Genomic DNA, 26,822 nt, shown 5'->3' with positions numbered 1-26,822 from the left:
TTGATAATAAAATTAATTTACTGACAAAAGCACAATACACATATAGCAAATTGAATTAGACTATAAACACACAATACAAAATAAATGTACAGCGATCGTCTCATGCACTAGCTTCGACTTCTGGAGTACTTTCTGCAGCTGCTGTTTCTATGTCCTTTTCATTATCTTCAATCTTTGTCTTTTTCTTTTTAATTGATTCGTCTTTGGGAACCTCTTCTTCACCTGCTTTCCTCTTCTGTGGTTCAGTTTCTTCAGCTTCTCGGTTTTCCTCTAAAAGAAAATTTGAAAAAATATCCAGCACTATTCTTCAAACATATAATTCATTGCTACATTAAACATCTTAAAATAAAAATATATGTAATAAAGACTTGCCGAAGAATATACATCATGAAATTATGTTAATTGCAATTTATTATATTTTCTGTTATTAATTTATGCCACGTATCACTACTCGAGTAAGCAATGGTGTTGCCAAATGGTAAGCAAGCATAGCTCCTGGCAACCAGGAATAGACTTGCACACAGTCAGTAGTGGTTCCTGGACTCTGCTCTGCAGAATATGATTGCAGTGCAAGTGTATTGTGCATTTCAACAGCAATGTCAGTGAATAATCAACAAATCAGACACTTTATTTGGTTTGCCATTTAAAAAAAGTTGCCCACTCCTGGTCTAGAAGAAACAAATTTCAAACCTTTTCTTCAAGCTGCGAAGGCAACTACAAAAGTTTGTTGTTATGTTATTTTGGCTTTTAGGAACATTAGCAACTAAGGCCATATTGCTCTGGGATATGCGGTGGTCATTCCCTGACCTTTCCACATCCTCTGTATTTGGTGGTGACGGGCTCGAACCCCGGTCTAATCAAGAAGCGTGTGCTATGCACTGCTGCTCCTTCCCACCTGGCTACGGAGGCGGTTGCGAAAGTTTGTTTGTAGGTGTATTCAGTACAGTGGTGAATACCTGAAACAACTGCTTGTTGACTAGGAGACGTTCCCATGAAGCACATCCTTCAATCACAAGAAATAACCAAAAGTTGCCAGGGGCAAAGCCAGGTGAGTATGGAAGATGTGAGATAATCTCAATTTTGTTTTCTTAAAAAAAAAAAAAAAAAAAACGCACCATATCAACTAAATAGAGCGGAGCGAGCATCAATCAAAAAGAATCAAATGAGATTCAATCTGTGGACATGTCTTCTGAAACTCTGAACTTTTTCTTCAGAATCTCACATACAAGAGTTTTCTTCTGTCGATTTTGTGTTGGACACACAATCTGTAAGGATTATTTCATCAGTATCCCAGAAAACAACTATCATTTTCTTTACACTTACATTACAGCAATACAGAACTTTTTGGCAGCAGTGACTCGTCATGCTTCCATTGGGCAGACTCACCAGTTTGACCTTACACAGTGACTTTTGTTTATTTCCAACGAAGAATGCTCTTTGTAGCAGAACTTATCCTATCTGATATGCAGCTGCTTCAGCCATGGACTAAACATGAAACGTTCACAGCTTGGAAGAAAATGTGAAAAATTATGTTCCTTCTAGAAGTTTGTTGAAAAAAAATGCCATGTGTCATTTTCTGTGTATTTTATGAGAAATAAATTTGGAGACAAATGAAGACACCTAAGAGACATTAAAAACTGCTACCTCACTGGGAACATTTTATAACTGAAGTGAGAGCTGGCTTGTCAACCTTTACAAAAACTAGTTAAGTTTGATTATATTTCCATTTTTCTATGGGTGGAAGAAAGAAAAATGATGCTGCAGTATTTGCCAGAAATTTTGTATTGAATAAAAATCCAAAAAAAAAAGTAATGCAGTTTCTTGTTTACTTTTAATTTCAAGCAGGAAGTTATTTCAAAAACAAATTTAAAAAAAAAAAAGAAAAAAGTTGGATGTTTTGGGCTCCAATTTTTTTTTTTTTTTTTTTTTTTGCCTGTGAACCTAGCAAATATCTCAAGAACTTTCCTAACTTGTGTGCTCAATAACCCCACCCATCCCTTGTGGGAAAATTTTAAATTATCCAATAAATAATCAGGTTTAATTAGAAAATTTAATAAAACTGGCCACTTCTTCATTTTTGGTTAGTAAACTAAATCAGCTCAAACCCTACTCTATTAATGAGTTAAGACAGCTTTTGGAAAGGTGCCCTTCTATTAACATTTGATTTAAAACTGTTTACAAGTATTTTAAATAAAAGTATTACAAGTATTATAAAAAAAAAAAAAAAACCAACAAGACTGATTTAATAACCAAAAAGAAAATATACCCCTATTTTCCTTTGATTCTTCCTGATTACTTGATTCCTCATCTTCTGATGGATTTTCTTCAGTATTTAAGTTGTCCTCTTTTTCTTCCTTCTCTTCTTCATCCTCGTCATCTTCCTCTTCTTTTTCATCCTTTTCGTTAGATTCTTCTGAGTCGTTTTTTACTGTTTTTGCTTCTTCATCCTTCTTCTAATAAAGTTTAGAAAACCAATTTTTATATTAAAACAGTTAAAATTTAAAACTATTCAGCTTAAACTATCATTTTATTTTATTTAAGCTAAATAAAATTCTGAGTAAAAGCACAAAGCTTTTGCTCAGCATTTTACTTCGGTTTTTAACATTGAATTATTTAAATTCAATTATATAACTGCTCAGACTATAGACATGAGGGGAATAAATTTAGATTGAGGAAGGATGGCTGCAATATTTTTAAGTGCAGAAGTTTGCCTTCAGCCAGCAGGTAGAGTGTTGGAGCAAACTCCTATCTGGTGTTGTGGAAGTGGGTAGTTTGAATAAATTCAAAACTATTAGACAGGATGAACAGGTGATATGGGAATTTTTTTTTTTTTTCCCCTCTGATGCTGTATTAAGCTGGTTTTTTTGCATCATTTGCCACTGCTAATACTAACCTGAAATCACTGTTAGAATGAAAATGCAAATACTACTGTACACACAAATTAAGCAAATCCCAAAAACAAGAAATAATCTTTCCCTGAAGTAATAAAGGGAAGAATACAAATTTACATGTTTCCATCATGCAGATCTATTCCTAGAAACTTAGCAAGACTCATATCAGAAGTTAAAATACAAGTTTATTTATTACAACATACAGAAGTCTTGAAAAGGGCAGGAAGAAAATGTGGATTGTTGAGTTTAGTGAAGAGAAGGAAAACTGCCTACCTGGGACATCTTTAGAAATGAGAAATATAAATTGCTTCAAGTAATAATAGAGAGGAAAATAGAGGGAAAGAGAGGAGTGGGGAGGAGGAAACTTTCATGGCTGAAAAACATTTGCAACTGGAATGGAAGATCAGCTGAGGATCTTTTTCATCTTGCCCAAACAGAGCAGCGATTGCCAACCTCCGATAGGAGATGGCATCAAAAGAAGATTACTACATGTAAAGTTATATACAGTAATAAATATTAACATTTGTAATAGTTTATTTTATTTCTTGTAATTCGATGCTTTTAATCTAGTATTGTCTAACATTTGATTGTATTATTATATGAAAGTGGTGTGAACAGTAGTGTAATTTTATACCACAATAGCCTGAAAATGCACTAACATTTTGTGTATATCAACTGAAGTGCTCTGTTGAAGAGATATGTTTATGATATCAAGTGTCTTTATTGACACCGGTGTAGTGTTCTTGCAGAGAATGGAATGCATCACTGGTTTAATAATCACATGCCTCTGACTATTCCCCATATTTGCTATGAGATGAGAGATTAGTATGTATAAAACAGGAGACTGATTGCTCAGATTGGGGGGGGGGGGGTGAAGGAAAGTGCCATATGAAGGTGTGAGGGCTTTACAAACCCCGGTTTGTGCCTAGCTTTTCTGTAAAATTAAATTCAGTTTATTAGCCTTCGGTCATGAGTTCCTACAATGCAGAGAGGCAACAGCTCCAGACAAGCCAGTGGTTGCAGGTTTGTCCAAAAAGGTGTTCTGGACAAAGTGCCGGACCAGCGTGGCCACATAGAGAAGTACCATCTATACAATACAGAAAACAGTTATAGGGGCTTACAATAAAGCATAAAGACACACATTTAGAATAGAATATAATACAATATAATTAATAGGAAAGACAAAATTATTGACACCTGTAGTTTAAATTAAATACACATAACTGGCATGACTTGGCTATCACTAAATTCTCAAGATTAGCTAATGCATGAGAAACTAAAGTTCAATACATAAAGACGGAGGTACCTGATGAGGTATTGTTGTTTGTTGTTTGGTTTTTAGGAGCATTAGCAACTAAGGCCATATTGCTCCGGGGATATGCGGTAGTCATTCCCTAACCTCTCTGCATCCTCCATATTTGGTGGTCACGGGCTCGAACACCGGTCTAATCAAGAAGCGTGTGCTATGCACTGCTGCTCCTGCCCACCTGGCTATGGAGGCGCCCTTGATGAGGTATGTGCTCCCCTAGACATCTATACTGTAAACTCAGAAGAGAAAGGATGTAACGTTGTGGTTATATTTAGTTCGGTGGAGATTCATTAGTATGAGTTTAGTCGCTTGTGACAGGAGAGCTTTGTTATGGGCTATTAAGACTGGGTCTATATTCAAACCGTTGACAAAGAACAGAGTTTTGAATCGGAAATGCCTTTTAATTATATGGAGTAGAGTTAGTAAAGGGGCTAGTGTTGGTTTGGATCTTGCTGCTTTCCTGGGGATTCACCAAGCTATGAATTCCCAAATAGATTGCTTCAGAAAACCTGGATGTTGTTTGAACTCAAATGGCTCATTACACAACAAACAAACTGAGACATACAAACATAAGATTGAAATGAAAACTTCAGTGCAATTATTCAGAAACTTCAGTAACAATTTAGAAACTATATATATTGTTTTCCTGACAATTTAGCAAATTTTACTAACTAGACTTGTAAATATAATATGCTTGATAAACACATGGCACAGGTAAATAAAAAGAAAACGACTGGCAACTTTCCTACTATGCCACTCAGTAAAATGGGAATATGTACATTCAAGACAGCATCTGCATATTTCTCATACCCACCATGACAAATATGCAAACTCAGATAGAGAGAGAAATCATGCACTATCAGAAACTTAATTTTCAAAAAAAAAAAAAAAAAAAAGTGTTGATGATCAATAGTTGCCACAAGTGGCAACCTTAGCAACAACAAAACTGCTCATTCATAATGAATCTAAATATATTCTACTAAATGGCCACTTTGCAAATTTCCATCACCTTTCTTAATGTGTATATAGTACATTTATTAAATGGAAATAAAGCAATCCATTTTAAATGAATACGAAGTCCAAAACATTAAAATTTAAGAAAAATCCCAAGTACAAAAAGATGCCACGAGCATTGTAAGATGCAACAAGACCCATTTTTTCCGTGATTTATGAGACTCCAATTTCAAAGTTGTGAATAGATTTATTGGCCCTTTGAAATTAAACTTTCAAACAAGAATCAGAAATGCCTTGCAGCAAAGAATTGCTTTAACATTCTTAGAATCCCATCTAGCAGCTTGATAAAGAAAATAGATTTAAAAAAAAAATTTGATAACATGAGTGTTTAATATATTTTAAAATATTGGAACGTAACATACATTTTTCTGATACTACTGAAAGCTTGTCAATGCCAGCAAATCAACTGGATGAAGAAAGAAATTATAAAAATGGTATGAGATGCGCTGAATTTGTTTCACATATCGTTGAAATAAGGAAAGATCCAATTAGTGAGTTAAGATATTTTATATTAAGTTCAATATTTTATATTTAATGTTTGATAACTCAACACAAAGCAGTTAAACTGGTTCTTTAAGCAAAATACATTAAAGAACAACACAGAAGTGTCTTTGTTGTCCCTCTGTGCAAAATCTGCCAGTCCCAATGAAAACATTCACTGCTTTTTTACAATGTGCTAGTTCAGCTTCAATGTAGTACAAACAATATGTTGCTCACTCGTTGGCTAGCATATCTGCTCCAAAAATTACTGTTTTATGTTTATTGTACATAATGTGTTTGTGAATTTTTCTGCTCTTAAATAGCTTTCTGAACTGGGAAAATGGAAGTGACCATTAGTTTTGTGTTCTTATTTTGTTTCATCAAAAATTAATATCTGAAAAACACATTTAATAATTATTGCAATCCGTTAGTAAAAGAACAAGGATTGGTATACCCAGGGACAGTCCTAGGTGGTGCCAAACAGGTCCTGTGGTGCCCAGCTGCCAAATGAAATTTGGCACTTCCTTCATATGTGTACATATAAGTTTCAGGTTTTTAGGCACCCCCTTGAACATTGGTGCCTGGGTACAGTGCACCTCTTGCACCCTTGAGATGACTCACCCCTGGATATACTTCAAGCATAATTCAAAAAGCCAAAACCTTTCTCCAGAAATAAAAAACAAAAGTTTGGCACCTGTCAGGTGCTACACAATCTTATTTGTTATGCTCAGGAGCACAACCACTACCACTTTAAAGGAATAAACAGAATGACTGCCATCAAAAAGCTTATTCCCTTAACATACTTGCCATTTAAGAGAGAGTGCAATCAAAGTGCTGTAATTTTTAGAACATTGAGAAACAACATTCCGAAAATTTGTAAATACTTCAAAAATAAAACTTTGGAATTCATAACTAAAAGTAAACATTTAAATTTGGGCTGAGGTGTAAATCAGAACAAAACTCAAATTTTATCAAAAGTTTATTTCATGCACATCAACTAACCTGAACACAAGCAAAGAACAAATAAAACTAATTGAAGTCTAAAAAACAAAAACAAAGCATTGGTAAAAACAACTGAGTTCAATCAGTGGGCCAACGTTGCGCAGTTGTTAATTTTATATACCTTTACTTCCACAGCACTCATTTACCAGCTGCTTAAGAATGATCACTCATATGCATGATTTTTGAATGCTTATAGGTATAACAGCACCACTTACAGTGGTGTTAGAGATTTATATGTGCTAGATGCAGCAAATGTGTTAAAGGAGTAAGCAAAATGAGTGAGGGCTATATATTTGTGCACAGGTGAACCTACAAGGAGGTTCAAATATAAAGTTCTGGATGCACAAATTTCTGAAGTTCAATATGCTGTTGTTTCCCAAGGTGGTCAGACTTTAGTCTGACCAAGTTCAAGGCAGATGTGGATAATTACTTTGGATGAACTTTTTAGCAATAAGCAAATTATACTTTATTAAGGGCTTTTTTATTTTATTTTATTTTTATTAGCAGAGGCAGAATAAATCCACATACGTGAATCATTTGGCATGATTAATACTGACCTGTCTACCTTCTGTCAATCCATCTTAGGATGTTGCCATAATTTCAATATAGTCCTAACTTATGTGACTGTTCCTTTAAGTCAAATATTTTACTAAAATCATGTGTTCTGATAGAGAGCTATTAAGTGCTCAATAATTCCTATATTCTATTATATTATGAAACAACAGGAATTACCTTTATTTTAGATATAGGAAGCTTCTTTTCCAACCAACTCTCCTAGTCCAATGCACTAATAATTCTTTGGGAAAGCAATATCAATTTTACAAAACATGTGGGTCATCTTCCCCACTGTCAGAACCATAGTGTTCAGACCCCTCTGTCTCAACATTCAGTGCTGAAGACTTCTGTCTTCAAACACCATACCTCTGGCAGTAAGAAAACCATTATGTGGATTGACATAAAATTAAATTTTGAAGGTCTAAACCGCTTAATAAATATGGACCGATTATTTTCTTTGGTCCTGTAGCTTGACATTAGAGTTAAATTTAGGGGTCTAAAAAGTTTAATGGATATGGGGGGATTATTCTCTACATTCCTTAAGTCAGATTAGAACTTTTTGGGGAATCATTTTCACAGGAAAAGAGCAACTCACAATTAATCCGAAACTTTTGTATTATGTTGTAGTGTTTGTTCTTCACGCATGCATATAAGTGACCAATCGTCGGACAATAGGAATGGTCTACGGATATTGATTGAAGTTTCATGTAGTTTCATCTTTAAGGTTTCCGCAATAAGAAGTTTGTGGTAGTTGTGTTGAATATTTATAATTTTTGTTTCATTAAAGCCGAATGAATGTCGTTCATTTATTGCGTGGAACGAAAGTTCCGATGCATTTGAACGACCCGCCCACACAGAAGCTTTGTGTTGTTTTGCTCGAAGCTGTGCCACTCCCATGGTAGATCCTACACAAACAGCATCGCAATTTTTGCATGGGATGCTGTATACCAGGTCATGCTGTGATTGGAATGTGGTGTTTGAAGGTCGATTTCTGAAGAATGTGTATAATTTGTTCATGGGTTTTGCTATGATTTTCATGTCGGTTCCCTTGCATATTTGGTTAAGTTTATTGTACCAGTACTCAACATATGGAATGGTGATGAAATGTATTTTGGTCTTGTCGGATTTTTGTGCAATGTTTTTTGCGAGGTTGTTATTTATTTTTTCACGGGCTATTGTTTTAACTTTGTTTATATAGGTTAGCGGGTAACCCCTATTTGAGAATCTTCTAGTTAATTCATTTATTTCTGTTAGAGAAATCTGGGTGGAAGAATATTTAAAGGTGTTAAGAAATTGATTCAGCATGACCGATTTTTTGTATGGTTGGGGATGATAACTGTGGAAATGCAAAAGCCTCCCCTTATTAGTGGGTTTTCTATATTTGCTGAAATTTAGTTTTTGGTCTAATCTGTGTATGGTAAAATTAAGGAAATTTAAGGAGTGGGTTTCTGCTTCAATTTCTAATTCAAATTTTAATCTCTGATGGATGTTATTAAAAACCTGTAGAATATTGTTTATGGCCAAATGATCTGTGATAATTAGGATGTCATCCAGATATCTTCCGTATAGTTCAGCAATGAGTCCACTGATGTTTAGGCCCATTGGAAAGCCGAAAATCTGTCTGTATATTTTTTTCTTGAAAGAGAATGTAATTAGCATTTACTAATAGTTTTGTTAGTTCGAAGATTCTGTCTTTGGGGAGTCTGGTGTTATTAATTTTTATGTTATCATCATTTAAGTAGGCCCAAACTATGTCTAAGGCATAAGGTACATTTACGTTAGTGTATAGTGAAGTCACATCCAGTGAATATAACTTCATATCCTCCTTGATATGGAGATCTTTAAGGTTCATGAATAAAGCATCGTAGTTTTTTTATGTTATATGTTAGGAGTTCTTGAAGTGGTTTTAGAATTGGGTAGATGAACATGGCTAAGGAAGCAAAAGCTGAATTCTTATGACACGATTGGACGTATTGGGTATCCTCTTTTTGTGTAATTTTACTTGGCAAAATAAGGTTGGGATATTGTATGTGTAGGCTTTAATTTGTTTAAGTTGGGCCATAGTGATGTGGTCATCTTTCCTATAGGTGGTAAGCATTTTGTTATATTTGTTAACTAGGCTGTTGAACTCTGATTGGTGCAACCTCTTCGTATGTCGTTGTGTCTGAAATGATGGTGTATAATTTATTTATATAGTCTCCTTTATTGAGAAAAACTACTGTATCTCCTTTGTTGGTCTTTTGAATAATGATATCATGGTTTTGTCTAAATGTGTGTAAAGCTTTAGCTTCTTCTCTATGTCGTTTTGATATTGAGGGGATAGTTTGGTTTATGATTCGATTAGTCTGTTGGATTAATACATTTTCATTCATTCGGCTTTAATGAAACAAAAATTATAAATATTCAACACAACTACCACAAACTACTTATTGCGGAAACCTTAGAGATGAAACATGAAACTTCAATCAATATCCATAGACCATTCCTATTGTCCGACGATTAGTCACTTATATGCATGCGTGAAGACCAAACACTACAACATAAGACAAAAGTTTCAGATTAATTGCAAGTTGCTCTATTCCTGTGAACATGATGCCCCGAAAAATTCTAGTCCGACTTAAGGAATGTAGAGAATAATCCCCCCATATCCATTAAACTTTTTAGACCCCTAAATTTAACTCTAATGCCAAGCTACAGGACCGAAGAAAATAATCTGTCCATATTTATTAAGCGGTTTAGACCTTCAAAATTTAATTTTATGTCAATTAGCATATGCATCTGATGCAAGAAAGCATGCTTATGCAGCATCAGCCAAAAAAAAAAAAATAATAAATAAATAAATAAAAAATAACCACTTCCACTTCACCCCTCTGTTCGTTCGAAATACCTGTCCAGCTGAGCCTTAAACTTATTTAGGCTATCAACTTCCACGACAAGGGATGGAAGTCTGTTCCACCAACCAACCACCCGCTGGCTAAAGGCAAAGAATCCACGTAATGGTTTCCTTGCTGCCAGAGGTATGGTGTTTGAAGACAGAAGTCTTGAGTGCTCAATGTTGAGACCGAGGGGTCGGTTCTGACAGTGGGGAAGATGTCCCACATGTTTTGTAAAATTGATATCGCCTTCCCAAAGCATTATTAGCGCGTTGGACTAGGAGAGTTGGTTGGAAAAGAAGCTTCCTATATCTAAAATAAAGGTAATCCCTGTTGTTTCATAATAATAAAATCATGTGTATACACAAGGGTATTTCAATTAAAATGCACGGGATTTTGCCTAATCAACTACTTTTTTTCTCGATGGAAAAGTTGCTCCTCATCCACAGTTTAGCAGGTTCACTGCTTCCTCACCAGATATTTTTTGTCAAGCAACCCTAACAGTTTGACATGCCCATCCCAGCTGTCTATAAATATAATTACACCAAGGCCATGCATGTCATTTTGGAAAAAATTTTCACAATCACACCCCTATTTTATGAACTCAAAACAAAAATGTGAAAACACCAAACCACTTCTCCATAATAAAATATTTCATTCCCCCACAGCACAATACACAAGAATAAGTCATGATTATATCAGTGGTGAAAACAAAATATTTTACAAACATTTTGTTTAGAACTTCTGAACACTTAAGATTCCATAAGATAAAAATTACCTCTTTAGGCTCTTGCACATCTACACCTTCGGTTTCTTCTTTTGTCTGTTTCTTTAATTCTTCTACTGCTGCTTCGGTATGTTCAGAACTAGACATAATTTATAAAGTTAAGACAAGACAAATTTGTAATAAATGCATAAATATTCATAGCTGCAAGCTACAAGTTTTGTAACAATATTAATTCATTAGTATTATAGCCAATGCATCATACACTTTTCATAAACTCTCTTAAGAATTATCCTTTATATCAAATCATAAATTAAAGTAGCTACCAGTCCTCAAGGTTTTGGTTGAGACTGCAGATTTGTCATGCAACGTTTGGAGAACATTTTAGTTTATCCCATCAAGAGCTGAAACAATTTTGGCATTTCCCCTAACACAATATCTGAATAAAGGCAGTCCTGTTATGATATATTCCTTCATTGTTGGATAACAAAACTCATTTCACCCATAGGATAAAGGTTAGAAATTAATTTTAGGCTATTATCAGGTACCTATACCCAACCCAATTATGTGGATTATTTTCACCTAAATTATCCAGAAAGTTGTATTAAATGGATTATATCTTCAGCAAAGTACAATATCATATTTATCAATTCAAATCAGACCTTTAAAAAAAGGAAAATTAGTGTAAGTACAGTGCAACAGAAACTTCATTTAAAAAAATAAAATAAATAAAAAATACAGTACTGTATAAATAACATTCAAAAATGGTCATTCATTTTTCAAGCCTTGTTTTGCTTCTTCATGTGTTTCATCGGCCTAAAATTGAAGTAATTCAGACATGAGTGCAGACTTTCAGGATCTAGGTATAAGGCTTTTACTAGCAAATTACAGGACAACTTAAATTGTTCAAAAATGTTTCATCAGCTGTCCCTTCTGCCAACAGATTTTTCCGTAGCACCTGAAGCTAAATATGCCTCAAATGACTAAAGCTATGTTTGAGGTTATAATAATGCTTTTCCAAAGTTGCCACAGCCACTTCTAAACATTGGAAAGCCTCACTCAACTTTGACAGGAGAAATCTCACCTACAGTTTGGGAATACATAATCAGTTTTACACAATTCCAATTGTTTTTTTGGAACAACTTAGGTGGCATGATACATTGTCACTTCTCTCTCATTTGGAGATATGGGTTCAATTTACCTTGTTAACTGTAGGAAAGTCTTCTTCGCTGAAAAGGAGTGGTGGGACATCTGAGAGTTAATCTTGATTTTTCAGCCTTTAAAACATGCAAATCAGTCTGTAAACATGCTGCACAGATATGAGCAACAAGTTCATTTCTCATGCAGACTTTATTGGCAAGTTCTTTTGAACAAACTGCCAACAACTTACTGATATCTTCAGCTGTTGCTTTCAAGTTGAAATCCTTGCCCATCTCAACAGCACTCTTCAAATGGTAAGCACAAAGTCAGGACATCAACATGACCAGTTTCAAAATAAACACATGAAATGTTAAAAACTTTATGATGATGAAACATTAAGTTGTACTAGGTTGTATGAATGGTATAAGCAGTTCAAAGACACACAGAAGTTTCACAATGACACAAGAAGTGGTATCTGCCAACCTCTCGAAATGTGGTCAGTTGCAAAAGTTCGAGAAATTGTGGCAAGAGATTGTCGTTTCACCCTCAGAATGATGGCTGATGAATAAGAAGACAACAAAATTATGTATGAAGATTTAGGGAAAAGTAAAGTTTGCACAAAATTTGTACTGCACGGCCTCATGGACAAGCGGAAGCAGCGAAGAATGTCATCATGCAAAAACGTCACGTCACACCCAGACCTGTCAAGAAAAATCCTGATTTCCTCGACTGTATTGTCACTGGAGATGAGTGTTGTGTGTTTCAGCAACCCAGAGACAATGTGTCAAAACAGGCACTGCACTTCAAAATTATCATGAAGGCCCAAAATGCTTCATTTACAGAAGTCCAGGATCAAGACAATGCTGATCATCTTTTTCAACAAAGAGGGTTATTCACAGGGGAGATGTCAATGCTGCATTCTATATAAAGGTGCTTCTAAGACTACTGAAGAGCATTTCCCTGGGTGAGGCAGTAATTTCAGGCAAAAGGTGGCTGGTTCTTGTGTGTGTGAGATGGGGGTTTAATGGCACACGAGCTGCTGGGGCTATAGTGTGCCTATTCAACTGGTTCTTGTTGCAGGACAATACCCCCACCCATTCTGCACTTGTTTTGAAGATATTTCTGATGAAACATGGCATCATGCAGATCAACCATCCAGTCTACTCTCCTGATTAAGCACCAGCAGACTTCCACTTTTCCAAGGTGAAAACTAATCTCAAAGGAAAGAGATTTCAGGATGTAAAGAAAAACTTAACTGCCGAACTGAACATCTCTTTGCGATGCCTTTGCTAACTCTTTTAGAATAGTGTAATAAGTGCATTCAATCAGGTGGTGATTACTTTGAATAAAAATAAAACCATTTTTGAGCTCCTTCACTTTGTATTCTCTTTTTATTGCACTAATCTGGGAACTTTATTGCCACACACCATGTATTGTCTTATCACTACTATGGCCACATTAGTGTGAACCTTCAGTAACGCAACCAAGGTATAGCAAGTATGGTTTCTATTATAAGCATTTGGTGCCTATGGCAGGAACAATTCTGAGTTAATGATATTATTCAGAATAACTGAATTTATGATTTTAAAAATGATTATTTTTTATGACCTAAATCAATTATTATAAAAGTATGTAGCCAGTGAAGGAACATAATCACCCAACATTTATAAAAATTCCGGTTGAGAGTATGTCGCGAAGATTGAAGGCTGTCGTAAAAGCAAAAGGTTTTAGCACAAAATATTAAATGACAATAAAAACATCTGGATATTATTGGTAGGGTAGTGTATATTGTAAATATAAACTTACATGATGTAGCATGTAAATACAGTTTATACTGCATTGTGAGGAATCATGATAACTTATTAGATTTTTTTTTAAATTTTTACTTTCTACATAGTTATGTACATAATTATTTAATTCTGATGAGTCCCTGGCCTTTGGTCATGATGGGACAGTTGCTACTTTACTTATTTAGCTACATTGTATTCATCTAGTTGCAATAAAGATTTTTTTTTCTCTCTATATATACAGAGTTATTCAAAATGAAGTCTGGGGTTTCTTCCTATGTCTGCTCATGTGTGTACTGGAATTGTTTGAAACCCCGGACTTCATTTTAAATAACCCTGTATATATTCATAGCTAAATTAAATCAAATCTGTTTAGTTGCACTTGTTCTGGAACTTGGTGTAAAATTTATGAAAAATTTTAAGAGGATACAAGACAGAGTGGTTATCATTGGGCACTGCTCGTTGTAGACTAATGCTATTAGTGGAGTCCCCATGGTTGTGCTAGGCCCATTATTGCAGGGTGGTTAATGACAGTAATCAAGGTAAGCTACTACGACAAAGGGTAGAAAAATTAGGCAGATAGGCTGAGAAATGGCACTTGAATTTTAACATTAAGAGCTCATGGGGTTTTGCCAATGATTTACAGGAACTCTGCTAGCAGGAATAAGGAGGTGATTATCCCTTTGTACAAGGCCATGGTTAGGTTGCCATCTTGAGTACAGTATGCAGATTTGGAGGCCTCATTTTAGGAAGGACGTAGATCTGTTCGAATGAGTGCAGAGAAGGGAAACAAGATTAGTGAAGAGAACAAAAGGGCGCTCTTATGAAGAAAGAGCTTCAGTTCTGCAAATTCCAGTCTGAAGACTAGAAATCTACAAGGAGATCTGATTGAGGTGTTTAAGGCTTCAAACAGATTGAGTAATCTCAATGTTTATGGCATTCTTTTTTTTCTTCAAATAGGCCTCTGGGGTTGGGTATATTCATACTATGATTTTTTAGTGTTTCTCACCAACCATTGAAGGTTGGTGAGAAACACTAAAAAATCAATTTATGGCATTCTTCCTCTTGCTGAGACTACATACGAGGGTACATAAATTCAAATTCAGGAAGGATGGTTGCAGCATAGGTGTGCAGAAATTTACCTTCAGCCAGTGGGTGGTTGATTGTTGGAACAAACTTCCATCTGTTGCTGTGGAAGTGGATACTTTGAATAAATTTAAAGAACTGGACAAATTCTTGGAGGGGATGGAAGGGTGAGGTGGGTGGTTTCCTTTTTTTTGGCCAATGTTCTATAAGCTTGCATCATTTGTCACTACTAATACTATAAATGTTTGAGAACCCATGCACTATACTGTACAGTATTTCATTGATGTAGTGTCATTTTAACACACACTCTGGATAATCTATTTGAATTCCAATTAAGTTACTTTGGCATTGTAAAGTGCTTGACAACTAGATCTAGCACCTTATAAGCAAATCATATCACTAATTGTTTATTCTAATTATTAATAACTAATTATTAATTCTGTTTCTATTGCATACAGATTTGCATGTAGTAGAAACAGAAGCATCTTTGAGGCAGAGTGGAGAGATTTTGTTAGAAATGGGTCATTAATTATTCTAACTGTCCTTTTTTAATGGAGTCTAGAACATTTTGGGGGCACTGCCCCAATGTGGGAACAATAGTTAACACAGAGAGCAAAAGAGAAAACCCAGTTTTTTAGATGCAGAGGAAGAAACATTTGTGATGCACTTATGGCAAGAGAAATTAAAGTCAGGATAATCCCTAATAGAGATATGTTTGTTTGTTGTTTTGTTTTTAGGAGCATTAGCAACTAAGGCCATATTGCTCCGGGGATATGCGGTGGTCCTTCCCTGACCTTTCCACATCCTCTGTATTTGGTGGTCACGGGCTCGAACCCCGGCCTAATCAAGAAGCATGTGCAAGAGACATGTACACTGCTGCTCCTGCCCACCTGACTACGGAGGCACCTAGAGATATGTGATCTTGTCTAGAAATCTGAGTGTTGTTGAAGATAAGCATAGGAGCAGAAGAATCCTTTTTATGAGAGACAACTGAGTTTTAGAAGGACTGAAATCATCTAAGTTATTTTTGCCCTACTATAAGTGAAGTATCAACATTTAAGGAACCGGTAGTGGATATTTGAGAAGTTAAAGCCGTTTGAGCAGGGTAAGATTTCTCAAACTGGAAGGTGGAATACAATGTGATATCAGCAATAAAACTATGGATAGAATTTCTAATCAATGGAAGGTCATTAACATATAAGAAAAAAAGAGTGGGAGAAAGAACCGAACCTTGGGGAACACCAGCATTAGTGGAGAAGTTAAAGGGCCACCCAACATCACCCGTACTGAGTGGTGAGAGAGAAAACTGGATACCCAATTACAAGAAACAGCTGGAAATCCACAAAATGAAAACTTATTTAGAAGACCTTTAGGCCAAACACAACAAAAGCCTTTGAAACATCAAGAGCAACTGCTTGAGTTTCAGACTGCACCTGTCCAATTTTAACAAAAGCTAAAATTCTCTAGAATTTAAATCCAAATGATTATGAATTAAATTATATATAAACAGATGTAGAAGATAGTAACACAAAAAAAAAAAAAAAAAAAGTAACATTGAGTTCATGAATTTTTGTATGGTTTTCTTGAAAATTTTGATTTGATTTCACTCTAATATTGAGCAAGCAAAGTAAAATTAGAACAAATTAATATTCACAAATCATTTTATTTTCTCACTCCCCTGAGTTAGCCCCTAGCACAAAACTATTTAGTGACCCACACACTTTTAGCAACTTACTCTGGAAAAGCTTAAAGAAAGCAGCTCTTTTTAGCTGCTTTGTCAATTAGTTATGCAGTTTTGTTATTTTACTAGCCGTTTATAAACAGTACATACATTTTCTTTAATGATGAAGGACCCTGGACCAGAAACATCAATTTACAGTTTTGGCCTGTACTAAAATTTGCTTAGTTTTAGAACAGCCAAAACCCTTATTTTTCACATAGTATATCCTCCAAGAAAAATTGGAATATGAAAATATACTCAGATTTTTCACTTATCACACTCCATAATCATGGCGTAACGATCCCTTATCACACTCCATAAACATAGCAAGAAAAAGGTCATCCAGTTGACAATGAGAGAAGTAATGCCCAAGTTGGATAGACAATAAACAAGGAGAGATAAGATGAAGTTTCACAACTGGCTCACAGTAAGGCAAATTTAAAATTAGTAACATACATTGGTATTCAAAGAAAGTGCATACCAGATGGGTGAATTGGGAAGAGTTTTTTTTTTTTAGTTGATGCTGTATAAGCTTGCTTTCTTGCATCATATTCCTCAACTAATGCTAACCCGTTAAAATTGTAATTGTCGTCCGAATAACGCAAGCTCTGCAAGAGTTGCAGTCATTCCTTGACTGTGTCAGGATGGCGAGTTATGTGCAGTTGACGCCATGAAGAAAGAGTGTTATTGTTGCTTTACGTGAGGAAGGATGTTCTTCCCGTCATATTGCTTATAGTGTCTTGTAATCAGTCAACAGTGAGTAGATTTCTTTCCAAACTCAAGAATACAGTTTCTGCTGATAGGAAAAAAGGAACCAGACGCAAACGAGTCTCTACACCAAAATTGGGCAGTGTTTTGAAGTGCTTATGCCTTAAAAACCGCAAAGCTTCTTCGTCTGAGCTGAAAAGAGAAGGGAAGAACATACAGGAGTGGTAGCAAGTGCAGTAACAGTCAAAAGACTTTCTTCAAAAATGGACTTGTAGCCCATCCTCATGCAAAAAATGAAAAAGGCCTGATTAATTTGGTGTAAGGAGAATGTCAAATGGACCCCTGAGAGGTGGAAGTCAGTTATTTTCTCGAATTAGAGCTTTGACAGTAATGTGCTTACACTTGTTACAGGTGAAAAAAATGGTTGGAAGTACGGTCCACTACAACTCTTAGCTGGCCAGGAAACAACTCCGACCTGAATCCTATAGAGAACTGTTGGCATCATGTGGAATCTGCAGTTGCCAGAAAGAAACCAGACCCTTCGTGAACTTCAGGAAGCCATAATTCGTGTTTGGAACCACGAACTATCAGTTGATTATTTTCAGAAATTGATCTTGTCACTGCCTCGACGGTGTGCTGCTGTCATCAGGGCCAGAGGCAGTTCAACTAAATATTAGTTTGCATCTGGTGAACTTTTCATTTTGTTTTCCATTTAAAATAATAAACCAAAGCAAATTGAGGGTTTCTGATAACATTTCAGCCATAATTGTCATGTTTACCAAAACATGTTGTATAAATGTTGCAAATGCTCATTTTGGGATATTTTGAGAGCACCTGTCAAATATTACTCAGCTTTCTTAACTATTAATAAATATCTTTTGTTTATATTTCTATTTGTGATGCTAGGTTAATGTAAAAAACCATCGTGAAAAAGAGTTAGAAATTTGAAATTACTAGGTGATGCGCTTTCTTTGAACACCAGTGTACAATACCTGGTTCAATAAACCTGCCAATTTGAACTAGGTATTCTACATTACAATTAGTCATGAGCATAATTAATATAATAATTATTTCAATAATCAAAATAATTGATTACAAAAATCACTTCACCATGAAAACAAAAGGGGGAATGACATTGGAGGAATCTAAACTAAGTGCAAGTCCTGCACAGTTGTGTCACTTGGCCAACTGTGTGTATGCACATACCCATCCTACCCTGCATCAGTTCAATTTTTTGATTACAAATCCCTATTCAATTATGCCCATCACTGATTATAATAGCAACATACTATATCTTGCCAACACTGGCACATCTATTGCATTCAACAGGAACTATATGGAGAAATACTGTTAGTCACATCTAATACTGTCCTTTAAAAAATTCTACTTCTTGAGAAGCAAAACAGTAAGAATCACATTAATACTAACCATCAAAATTCACCAGAGAAAGATTGTATATACCTGCCACCAGAACCGGTATCACATACAGGATGATCCCAAAAGGTCTGGCCAAAGCTGGGAGTATATTCTATTCACCAAAATGATGAAAAAAACAAGAAAAAACTCAGCATTGTTATGGGCCTATATGAGAGCTTGAAGGACAGGGTGGATGCCCTCAAAGGATCTAAATTGAGGGGCCCATCAAGCTCTCGGCTGTCCATATCAACACCAGAGCTTGCACTTGGTCATCACGCAACACAGCGGCAACCCCCAAGGCAAAATGCGCTAGTCCCACAGGAACTAGTAGTTGTTGGTTACTCTATTGTCAGGGAAACGGGGAACATGCTTTGTAAAAAGGACAGGTGGAACAGGACCAGGGTATGTCTTCCAGGGGCAAAGGTTGATGACGTTGTAGAGCAGATATAATCTTTTAAGGGCACAAAAGGTGATACAGTTGTACACGTTGGCACTAATGATATTAAGAGTAGGAGACCAACAGAATTACTTAATAAGTACAAGTCACTGTTGAAAAAAAGCCGTGAATTAGGGTTGAATTTGAAAGTGTCTGCAATTCTGCCCAGACACGATAGGAGGGAGTATATGATGAAAGCCCTGTCAATCAATTCGGCCCTGAAAAGATTGTGCAAGGCTCAAGGGGTAGAATTTTTTTCAGCCTGGTCTGTACTTGCTAACAGAAGAGACTGCTTCTACAGGGATGGGATACTCTTAAATAGAAAGGGTGTAAGAATATTTGCTGATGCTATCGAGGCAGTGTTAGGTTGGTTGGAAAACTACTAGCTTGGGGGGATACAAGGACTAATAGATAAACAGTAGCCACTGGCAGAGGTGAAAGTGATTCTTGCACTGCTTCTATTGGAATGAGCAGCAGCCTGGAAAACAAGATGCAGGATATTTCAGAGACTGCTGGGAGTCACTGCGGTACAAGTAAACACATGGGTTGTGTTAGGATAGCTAAAAATGGGAACAGGTGCATGTATACTTGCGTTTACACCAATGCTAGGAGTTTGGTAAATAAATTTGATGAATTTGAGGTATTGCTCAAAACATCAAAGGCAGATGTTGGAATATCAGAGACGTGGTGTCACACAGATATGAGGAATGCAGAACTGGAATTTGGGGAGTACAATGTGTACAGAAAGGATAGACAGGGAGGAGGGGTTATGCTATTAGTTAAGAAACACATAAAATCCAAGGAAGTGAAGCCAGTCGACATCGCTGGACAGTGCAGTGTCGAGTCAGTTTGGTGTGACATAAGCATTGGGAGATCAAAATTGAGAGTAGGAGTGTGTTATACGCCTAATGACTCTGATGAGTATAATAAGGAACTGTACAGGGAAATAGAGTGGGCCAGTAAATCAGTCTTATAATGGGGGATTTTAATTTCCCAGATATTGACTGGAATTTGTGGGTTGGTCACTCACACAACAGCAAGGCTTTTGTGGATTTATTGGATGATTGTTTTCTACATCAGCATATTCAATAGGCAACTAGAGGGAGTAATACTCTTGATTTGATTATCAGTAGTGATTCTTCATGCATTAAGAATCTGCAGATAAAGGAACCACTAGCACAAAAGTCGTACCAAGACAGTAAAATGTTTGAAACTGCTGATATCTTAGATAAAATGGATGAGCACCTTAGTTAGAATGGGTTATGAACCACATAGAGGAGTATCTAGAACCAGCACAAGGTTAATGGCAAGTCAATGTTTTACAGACAACAATCAGACCCTTCACAAGCAAGATCTACATCCTTATCTAGCAAGGGCAGGTCCTCTCATAAAACCTCTAAGCTTGCCAGATTTAAATCCCATAGATTTTTATGCAGAATTACCTATGAGCTCTAATTCATTCAATTCCAGTTAACAAAGAAAATCTTTGTGAGCATATTGTTGCTGATTGTCCCGCGATTTGGAATTCTGCTGATTTTGTGAGTGTGGTACAATGTGAAAACGTGCCAATGACAGTATCACTTCTCATCGAGACCCTTTTGAACACCTGCTGTGACATGGATATCACTAAATGCCTTTTATAACTATATGACAGTGATTTTTGAGATCCAAGTTTAGCAGCATGTATTACTCAATGAAGCATTTTCTGACCATGTTCACATGAACTTTTTATCTCTAACTGCTCACTGTGAGTGACAGTAAATGGCTCTGTCTTCTAACTTCTCCACTAATGCAGGTGTTTCCCAATGTCCAGTTCTTTCTTCCACTCTTTTCCTCTTGTATATTAATGACCTCCTTCCACTGACTAGAAATGCTATTCATAGTTTTTCAGATGATAGCACATTACATTCCACCTTTCAATTTAGAAACCTTGTCCTGCTCAAACAGCTTAAACTTCTCGAATATTCACTTCCAATTCCTTAAATACTGATCTCTAGTTATTCTACAGTGGAGCAAAAATAACTTAATTGATTTCAATCCTTCTAAAGCTCAGTCCTTCCTTACATCTTGCAAAAAGGATTCTTCTGCTCCTATGCATCTTTGATGATAATCAGATTTCTAGACACTATTAGGGATTATCTTGACTTCTAATCTCTCTTGCCATAAGCACATCACAAATACCTCTTCCTCTGCATCTAAAATCTGAGTTTTCTCTTTTACTCTGTTTTTTCTTCCAAACAGCTGGGATATTGTTCCCACAGCAGGGCGGTGCCCCCAAAATCTGTCAGGCTTCCAGACTCCATTCAAAAGAGGGCAGTTAGGTTAATCAGTGATCCATCTCTAACAAAGTCTCTCCACTCTGTCTCAGACATTCTGTTGCATGCCTTTTTTATACATACTTCCACAGGCACTAATCATTTGAATTGGTTTTTATAATTCCTGCTCTCTCTCTCTTCCAAACTAATCTGGACATGTTCCGCAACCAGTCAGCATCCTTTTACTACTTCAAACTCGCAGAACCAACTTTTCTTCCTCCTCATTTATTCCTTCAACTTCTGTTTTCTTGAACAACCTCCCTCAATATATATTTCCTGACAATTACAATCTACAGAAAAGCAAGTCTAACATCAACAAGCATCTTCTTTCATCTTCTCAACCTTCAACCCATGCATGGTACTGAGTACTATAGTTTCTAATACCTCTTGTGCTTGCAATTTTCATTTAAAAAAATAAAATAAAAATTGCCCTTTGTAGGTGCACACAGTCACCAATTTAATTTTTACTTCACTCAAGAAACAGTTAAGTAGATGATTTTTACATGATACCAAGAAGAGTACACTACTATGAAAACCAAGAATAGTTTTTCAAGAACTTGGGGAAATAACTTTGGAACTTGGAGGTTAAACTAAAAACAGTATAGGAAGAAAGAGATTTGGGTTTACAATATGGCTGGACATGAAGTTCTCTGAGCAGTGCAGATGGGCCAGCAAGGACTCATGGTTTACCTTATCAGTGATTTATCAAATATTTGCTTGTAGAGAGGGCCATAATACTTCTGTACAAAAAAAGACCACACTTGAAAAACTGTGGCCAGGTATGGAGACAACATCTAAAAAATGTAAGCTTCTTTAAGGGGGGGCACAGGCAATGCATCTGGTGAGATCAGCAAAAGGGCACCACATGAGGAAAGACTAAATTATGTGGTCTGCAGAGCTTGGAAACTAGATCCCATTAGGAGAGATTTCGCAGGGTGTACAAGGTGCTGAAAGGTGAAAATAAAGTGAATGAGGGCATAATTTTCAATTATGATTCCAGAACTAGGGCCCATAAATTCAAGATATGCAGGGAGATGTTTAGACTGGATTGCAGGAAGTTCTTTTAGCTAGCAAGTTGTTAATTATTGGAATAAGTTGCTCCCATGGCGGTTGAAGCTGACAGCTTGGAGAGATTCAAAGCCCAGGTGAATAGATACTCACATGAGGAAGAAGTATATTTAAATAGGTGGCTTATTATTTTTTTTTGGCCAGTGCAGCAAAATTCAAGGGCTTCCTTTCAGCATATGACATATACTTAAGCATCATATACTTATACAGGTATCATCATAAGGAGGGGGGGCATGGCAACCAGACTTTTGAGGGTTTTTTTTAAGAATGCCTCCTACATTCCTTTTTCTTTAATTTCAAATTTTTGGTTAATATTTTTTGCATACAAAACCTAACTGTATGAATAGAAATTAATCATTCCATTAAAAAAAAAAAAAGATGCAAAGTAAACAAATAGTAATTATAACTACAAAAAGCAACTGGCACAAGAGATATAATCTCAGTAATGTAAGAGACATGAGTCAAGCACATTCAAACTTCTACTTAGTGGTTCATCTGATCCCACAAAGCAGAGCTGTGCCGAGGGTAAGGCGAACAAGGCTCTTGCCTCAGGTTAAACGCTGAAAGGGGCACCAAAAGAAAGGTTAAATAATTGCCAATGTTTTTGATTATTCCAATCTGTTTATCATCTTGAATTTGCAAAACAAAAATCTTTTGTCGTGCCACTGTACAAATACCAAGCTCTGCATGCCAGCACTATCTGGGTGCCACCATGGTTGTTGCCCCATTGGTTGTCATTTTTATAACTTCAATTTTAATTTTTTTTATTAAAACATATACCGGAAATGTATTTTTATTTTTTTTATTAAAACATATACCAGAAATGTAATTTAAATAAGCATATTTTTTTAATTCATTTTTTTTTAATATATTACGGAAGGGCAGTTTTTCATTCTTGCCTCGGGTACTAAAATGGCTCAGCACGGCCCTGCCACAAAGCACAAGAAGATACCACTTGTGGCCACGTACATATTTTTCACTGGGGGCCCCACTCTGGTATAACCTCACCTTTCTACCTTTAAGATTTTTTTACTCAAACTTTTATTCATTTTACTTTCGGGCTTAATGCTCCAAGGATCTAAATCATCTGAACATCCAAATGACTTGTAACAAAATCACAGGATCTTAAAAAAGATGTTGTGATTAGGACTGCTTTTAAGATGTAGGTCAAGTATCTCTCATATTATGGAGTTATACTTCATAACTGGGTTGCCAGTTATGAAGTATAACTGGCAACCCTGTTATGAAGGTGGGTGGGCAGGCACCCAGTTAACAGGGTGCCTGCCCACCCACTGATGAGTGCATCTCTCATATTGTGGAGTTATACTTCATAACTGGGTTGCCACTAATGCAACAAGAGGATACCTGCCCACCCACTGATGAGTAAGCCAACAAGCTTCGAAACAGTGCCATGTGGGTGGTGGTATCTGCCAAAAATAAGTAATAACCCCAGGGGCTCACATCTAGTGAGCATGCACTTGGCACATCCAGGTTCCTGAGCTGGATATCATCATTCTTCTCTTTCTTGGCGATTCCCTTCTACTTCTCTCTATTGGGTAATTCAGAAATTTTTTTTTTTTTTGCCTGGTGCAGCATAAGCTTCAGGCTTCCTTGCACCATACGGCTAATAATAATAACATTATCTTCTCCACTGGTGAAACGTTATTCATTCAAAAAAGTGCAATACCTCTGCCACTCGTTGTGAAGGTATTCACAATATGGTATAATTAAACAATGAATTCATACCACCTTGGTAGTAGACATGATGTCATGTATGTGCAGTAACCATGCATAAACCAACTACTTGAAAATCACAGCAGATAAAACGGGTGACAACGTAATGCCCAAGGTGTTAGGCAGAAGTTTATGTTGCTGCATATTCAAAAATCAAGGGGATGTACGAGTTTAGCAAATTAATTCAGTCATTAGGCCATATCGTTTTCTGGTATCGATGTTTTCGCGCATCTCCTCTCCCCTTTAAAATGCCAGTGCATGCCTATGTCACAAAGTCGACATAGGCATGCACTGGAGCGTTGGAACTTTATTCTATCGCCTTTAATCGGCCTTCTCTTACCTGAAAGCTGTGGTTGTGAGAAGAGCCAAGAAATAAGAAACGGCAAGCCACTTATTTCACAAGTGGTTACAAACATGCTGCAATCGCTTCTGTTGCTCACGAACAGTTACGACATGCTGCAGCCTGTCTTCGAAATGACACATTAGTAAAAATTTTAAAAAAATACTAAGATATACCTGTACGTCGATTTTTTTAAAACTAGCAGGGCACCGAGCAACATTCGGATTCCAACTTTCCTGTCCCGAAATTTATAATTACATGCGAACAAATCAACTTACAGTAAAAATAAACTGAAATTTATTCCTTTTACGAATTACATTTAATTAATAACGTTTCAGTCAACATTACCATCATTTCATTTTCCCCATGAGAGAAAAAGAATCCTTCAAGCTTTAATTAATTACTAAATATATTAAAGTAGCACCGCTTAATTAATTAAAAGGTGCTACTTTTTAAATTAATTAAGCGGTACTTTAATTTATTTAAAATTTTCTCTTGTCATATTTTATAACACGATTTTCAAATCTGCATGTACGTTCTTTTATATTCAGGTAATCAGATAACAAATGTTACACAATACTGGTCAACTAACAATAGCTAAAAACGAAAACATGCTTGTGGCAAATATTTAAATTTTCAAATATTGACGCTCCTTTTGTTTCAAAAAAAATCTTCCTTTCGTGAAGCGACCTCTTTCGGAAAAACAGCACACTCGACTGTTACAACAAAGCGCGGTACTGTAAGAATGAATTTATCAACTGAAAAACAAAACCAAATGAAGACAAAAGGTATATTATGCTCAAATAAAAAAGATGCTGTTTTAAAAGCAATACTGACCACAACCCTAGCAAAGTATTTTAGGAACTTTTTTTTTTTTGACACGTACCGTTTCCTATTACCTAACTAGAAGACTAAAATAGTAAAAAAAAATAAAATTTCTTATTTCCTTTAAAGTTTGTCCTCCACTTTGGATTTGGCGCATTTTTATCCATCACATCCATAATTTATTGACTCCAAACAAAAAAATATATATTAGGGGGGAAAAATCACTATTAGTTTTCAGCCAATTTGAAAATATACTTTATTTTCCCACACTTCGAAGTTGGGAAAATGAAAAGTACTAATTTATTTGGGATTTATTTCTAGGTAGCCAGTGGCTGGATAAACAAAGGAGAAAAAGCTTTCCGAATCTCTTTCTTCCCTCCAAACACAAAACATCACTGGCTTCGAGGGGATCTCTTGCAGGTGTTGTGCATTCACTCACGCGTTGAGCGAGTCAGAAGTTACCAAACAAGTTGGTTGAGAGTAAGCATCACAAAAACGTTTACAAATATCTACTTTGATTTGTTTGTTTTAATATACCGGTACATTATTTTTAAATAATAAAAACAAATGTCTTATTATAGTAACGGTTTTGCATGGTCTTTATCAAAACAATGCATTTTAGAAATAAGTGACTTGCTCAGTACAGTGTTCTGTGAACACGGCTTATTGAGGCCTACATAACTGAGGTCGTTTTAAAGAAAAGAAATATAGCGAAAATTTTTCCTTTGAAAATGTCAACTGACGGAAGGAAAAATGTCAATATTTGTTTACCAATTTGGAAATCAGAAAATGGTAGATTAGTATCACGGTTATCAAAAATTTTGTAAAGCCACACTACAATTTTTTTTACTATAAGGAGTAATGTCAACACAAACAAGCATATCTACACTTAATGGTCACATAAGGTCAACACGACTTCATTCAACCCCGGAGATTTTATCCCCAAGATTCATCCCCTCTCCTCCCCCTTTCTTTCAAACAAAAGTAAACAATGAGTCTACAAAACATGCTTGTTATGACGCGCACACACAATCAGAACTTACCTTGTTCTGGAGCGTGTGGCAGGCATCCTTAAATATAAAAAAAACTAAATTTTCGAAACTAAAAATAATCCTGTAATGTGTTTATCCAAGGGAGACTACTTGAACAGTATACACAAGAAACGCCAAATGGAGAACTCAAAAAGCGGGAAAGAAAATCAGCACAAAGCTTTTATATGAGATTGTCACGTGGTATGTACAAGCCAATGAAGACGTAGCGGAAGACAGATGGTTTGGATCCCTGTCCTCTATTCGCTTAACGAATCGCGCCAAGCAATGAATCAATGTAAAGAAATGACCTGAGCGTAATAAAGACGTGTTTTGACATCCAACCTTGGCTACATGCCATCGCCGGCGAA

At 36.0% G+C, this 26,822-nt stretch overlaps 1 protein-coding gene across 1 annotated transcript; it reads right to left on the bottom strand.

Moving 5' to 3' along the window:
• LOC150079927 (uncharacterized) lies at positions 1-26,595 on the bottom strand. The gene is made up of 4 exons (XM_090382691.1): positions 26,467-26,595; positions 10,903-10,990; positions 2,267-2,453; positions 1-270 (listed from the first exon to the last, which is right to left on the bottom strand). Exons 1-4 carry the CDS (start codon positions 26,490-26,492, stop codon positions 101-103), a joined length of 471 nt encoding a protein of 156 aa, XP_090238817.1. The 5' UTR covers positions 26,493-26,595; the 3' UTR covers positions 1-100.
• Between the last annotated feature and the right edge of the window lie 227 nt (positions 26,596-26,822).

This window comes from Mastigoproctus giganteus, chromosome 10 (genome assembly GCF_048544385.1).
Source record: "Mastigoproctus giganteus isolate SK-2022 chromosome 10, ASM4854438v1, whole genome shotgun sequence".
NCBI lineage: Eukaryota > Metazoa > Arthropoda > Arachnida > Uropygi > Thelyphonidae > Mastigoproctus > Mastigoproctus giganteus.
The sequence above is the reverse complement of the archived record's forward strand: the minus strand, read 5'-3'. Positions and strand labels throughout refer to the sequence as shown.

Bases quoted from the DNA above. Each gene is read 5' to 3' on its own strand.
- LOC150079927 (XM_090382691.1), bottom strand. From the start codon at position 26,492: ATGCCTGCCACACGCTCCAGAACAAG. The intron at 10,991-26,466 runs GTAAGTTCTGAT...AATTATGTCTAG, and splicing joins GCCACACGCTCCAGAACAAG to TTCTGAACATACCGAAGCAG. The intron at 2,454-10,902 runs GTAATTTTTATC...AAACTTTATTAG, and splicing joins ATGTGCAAGAGCCTAAAGAG to AAGAAGGATGAAGAAGCAAA.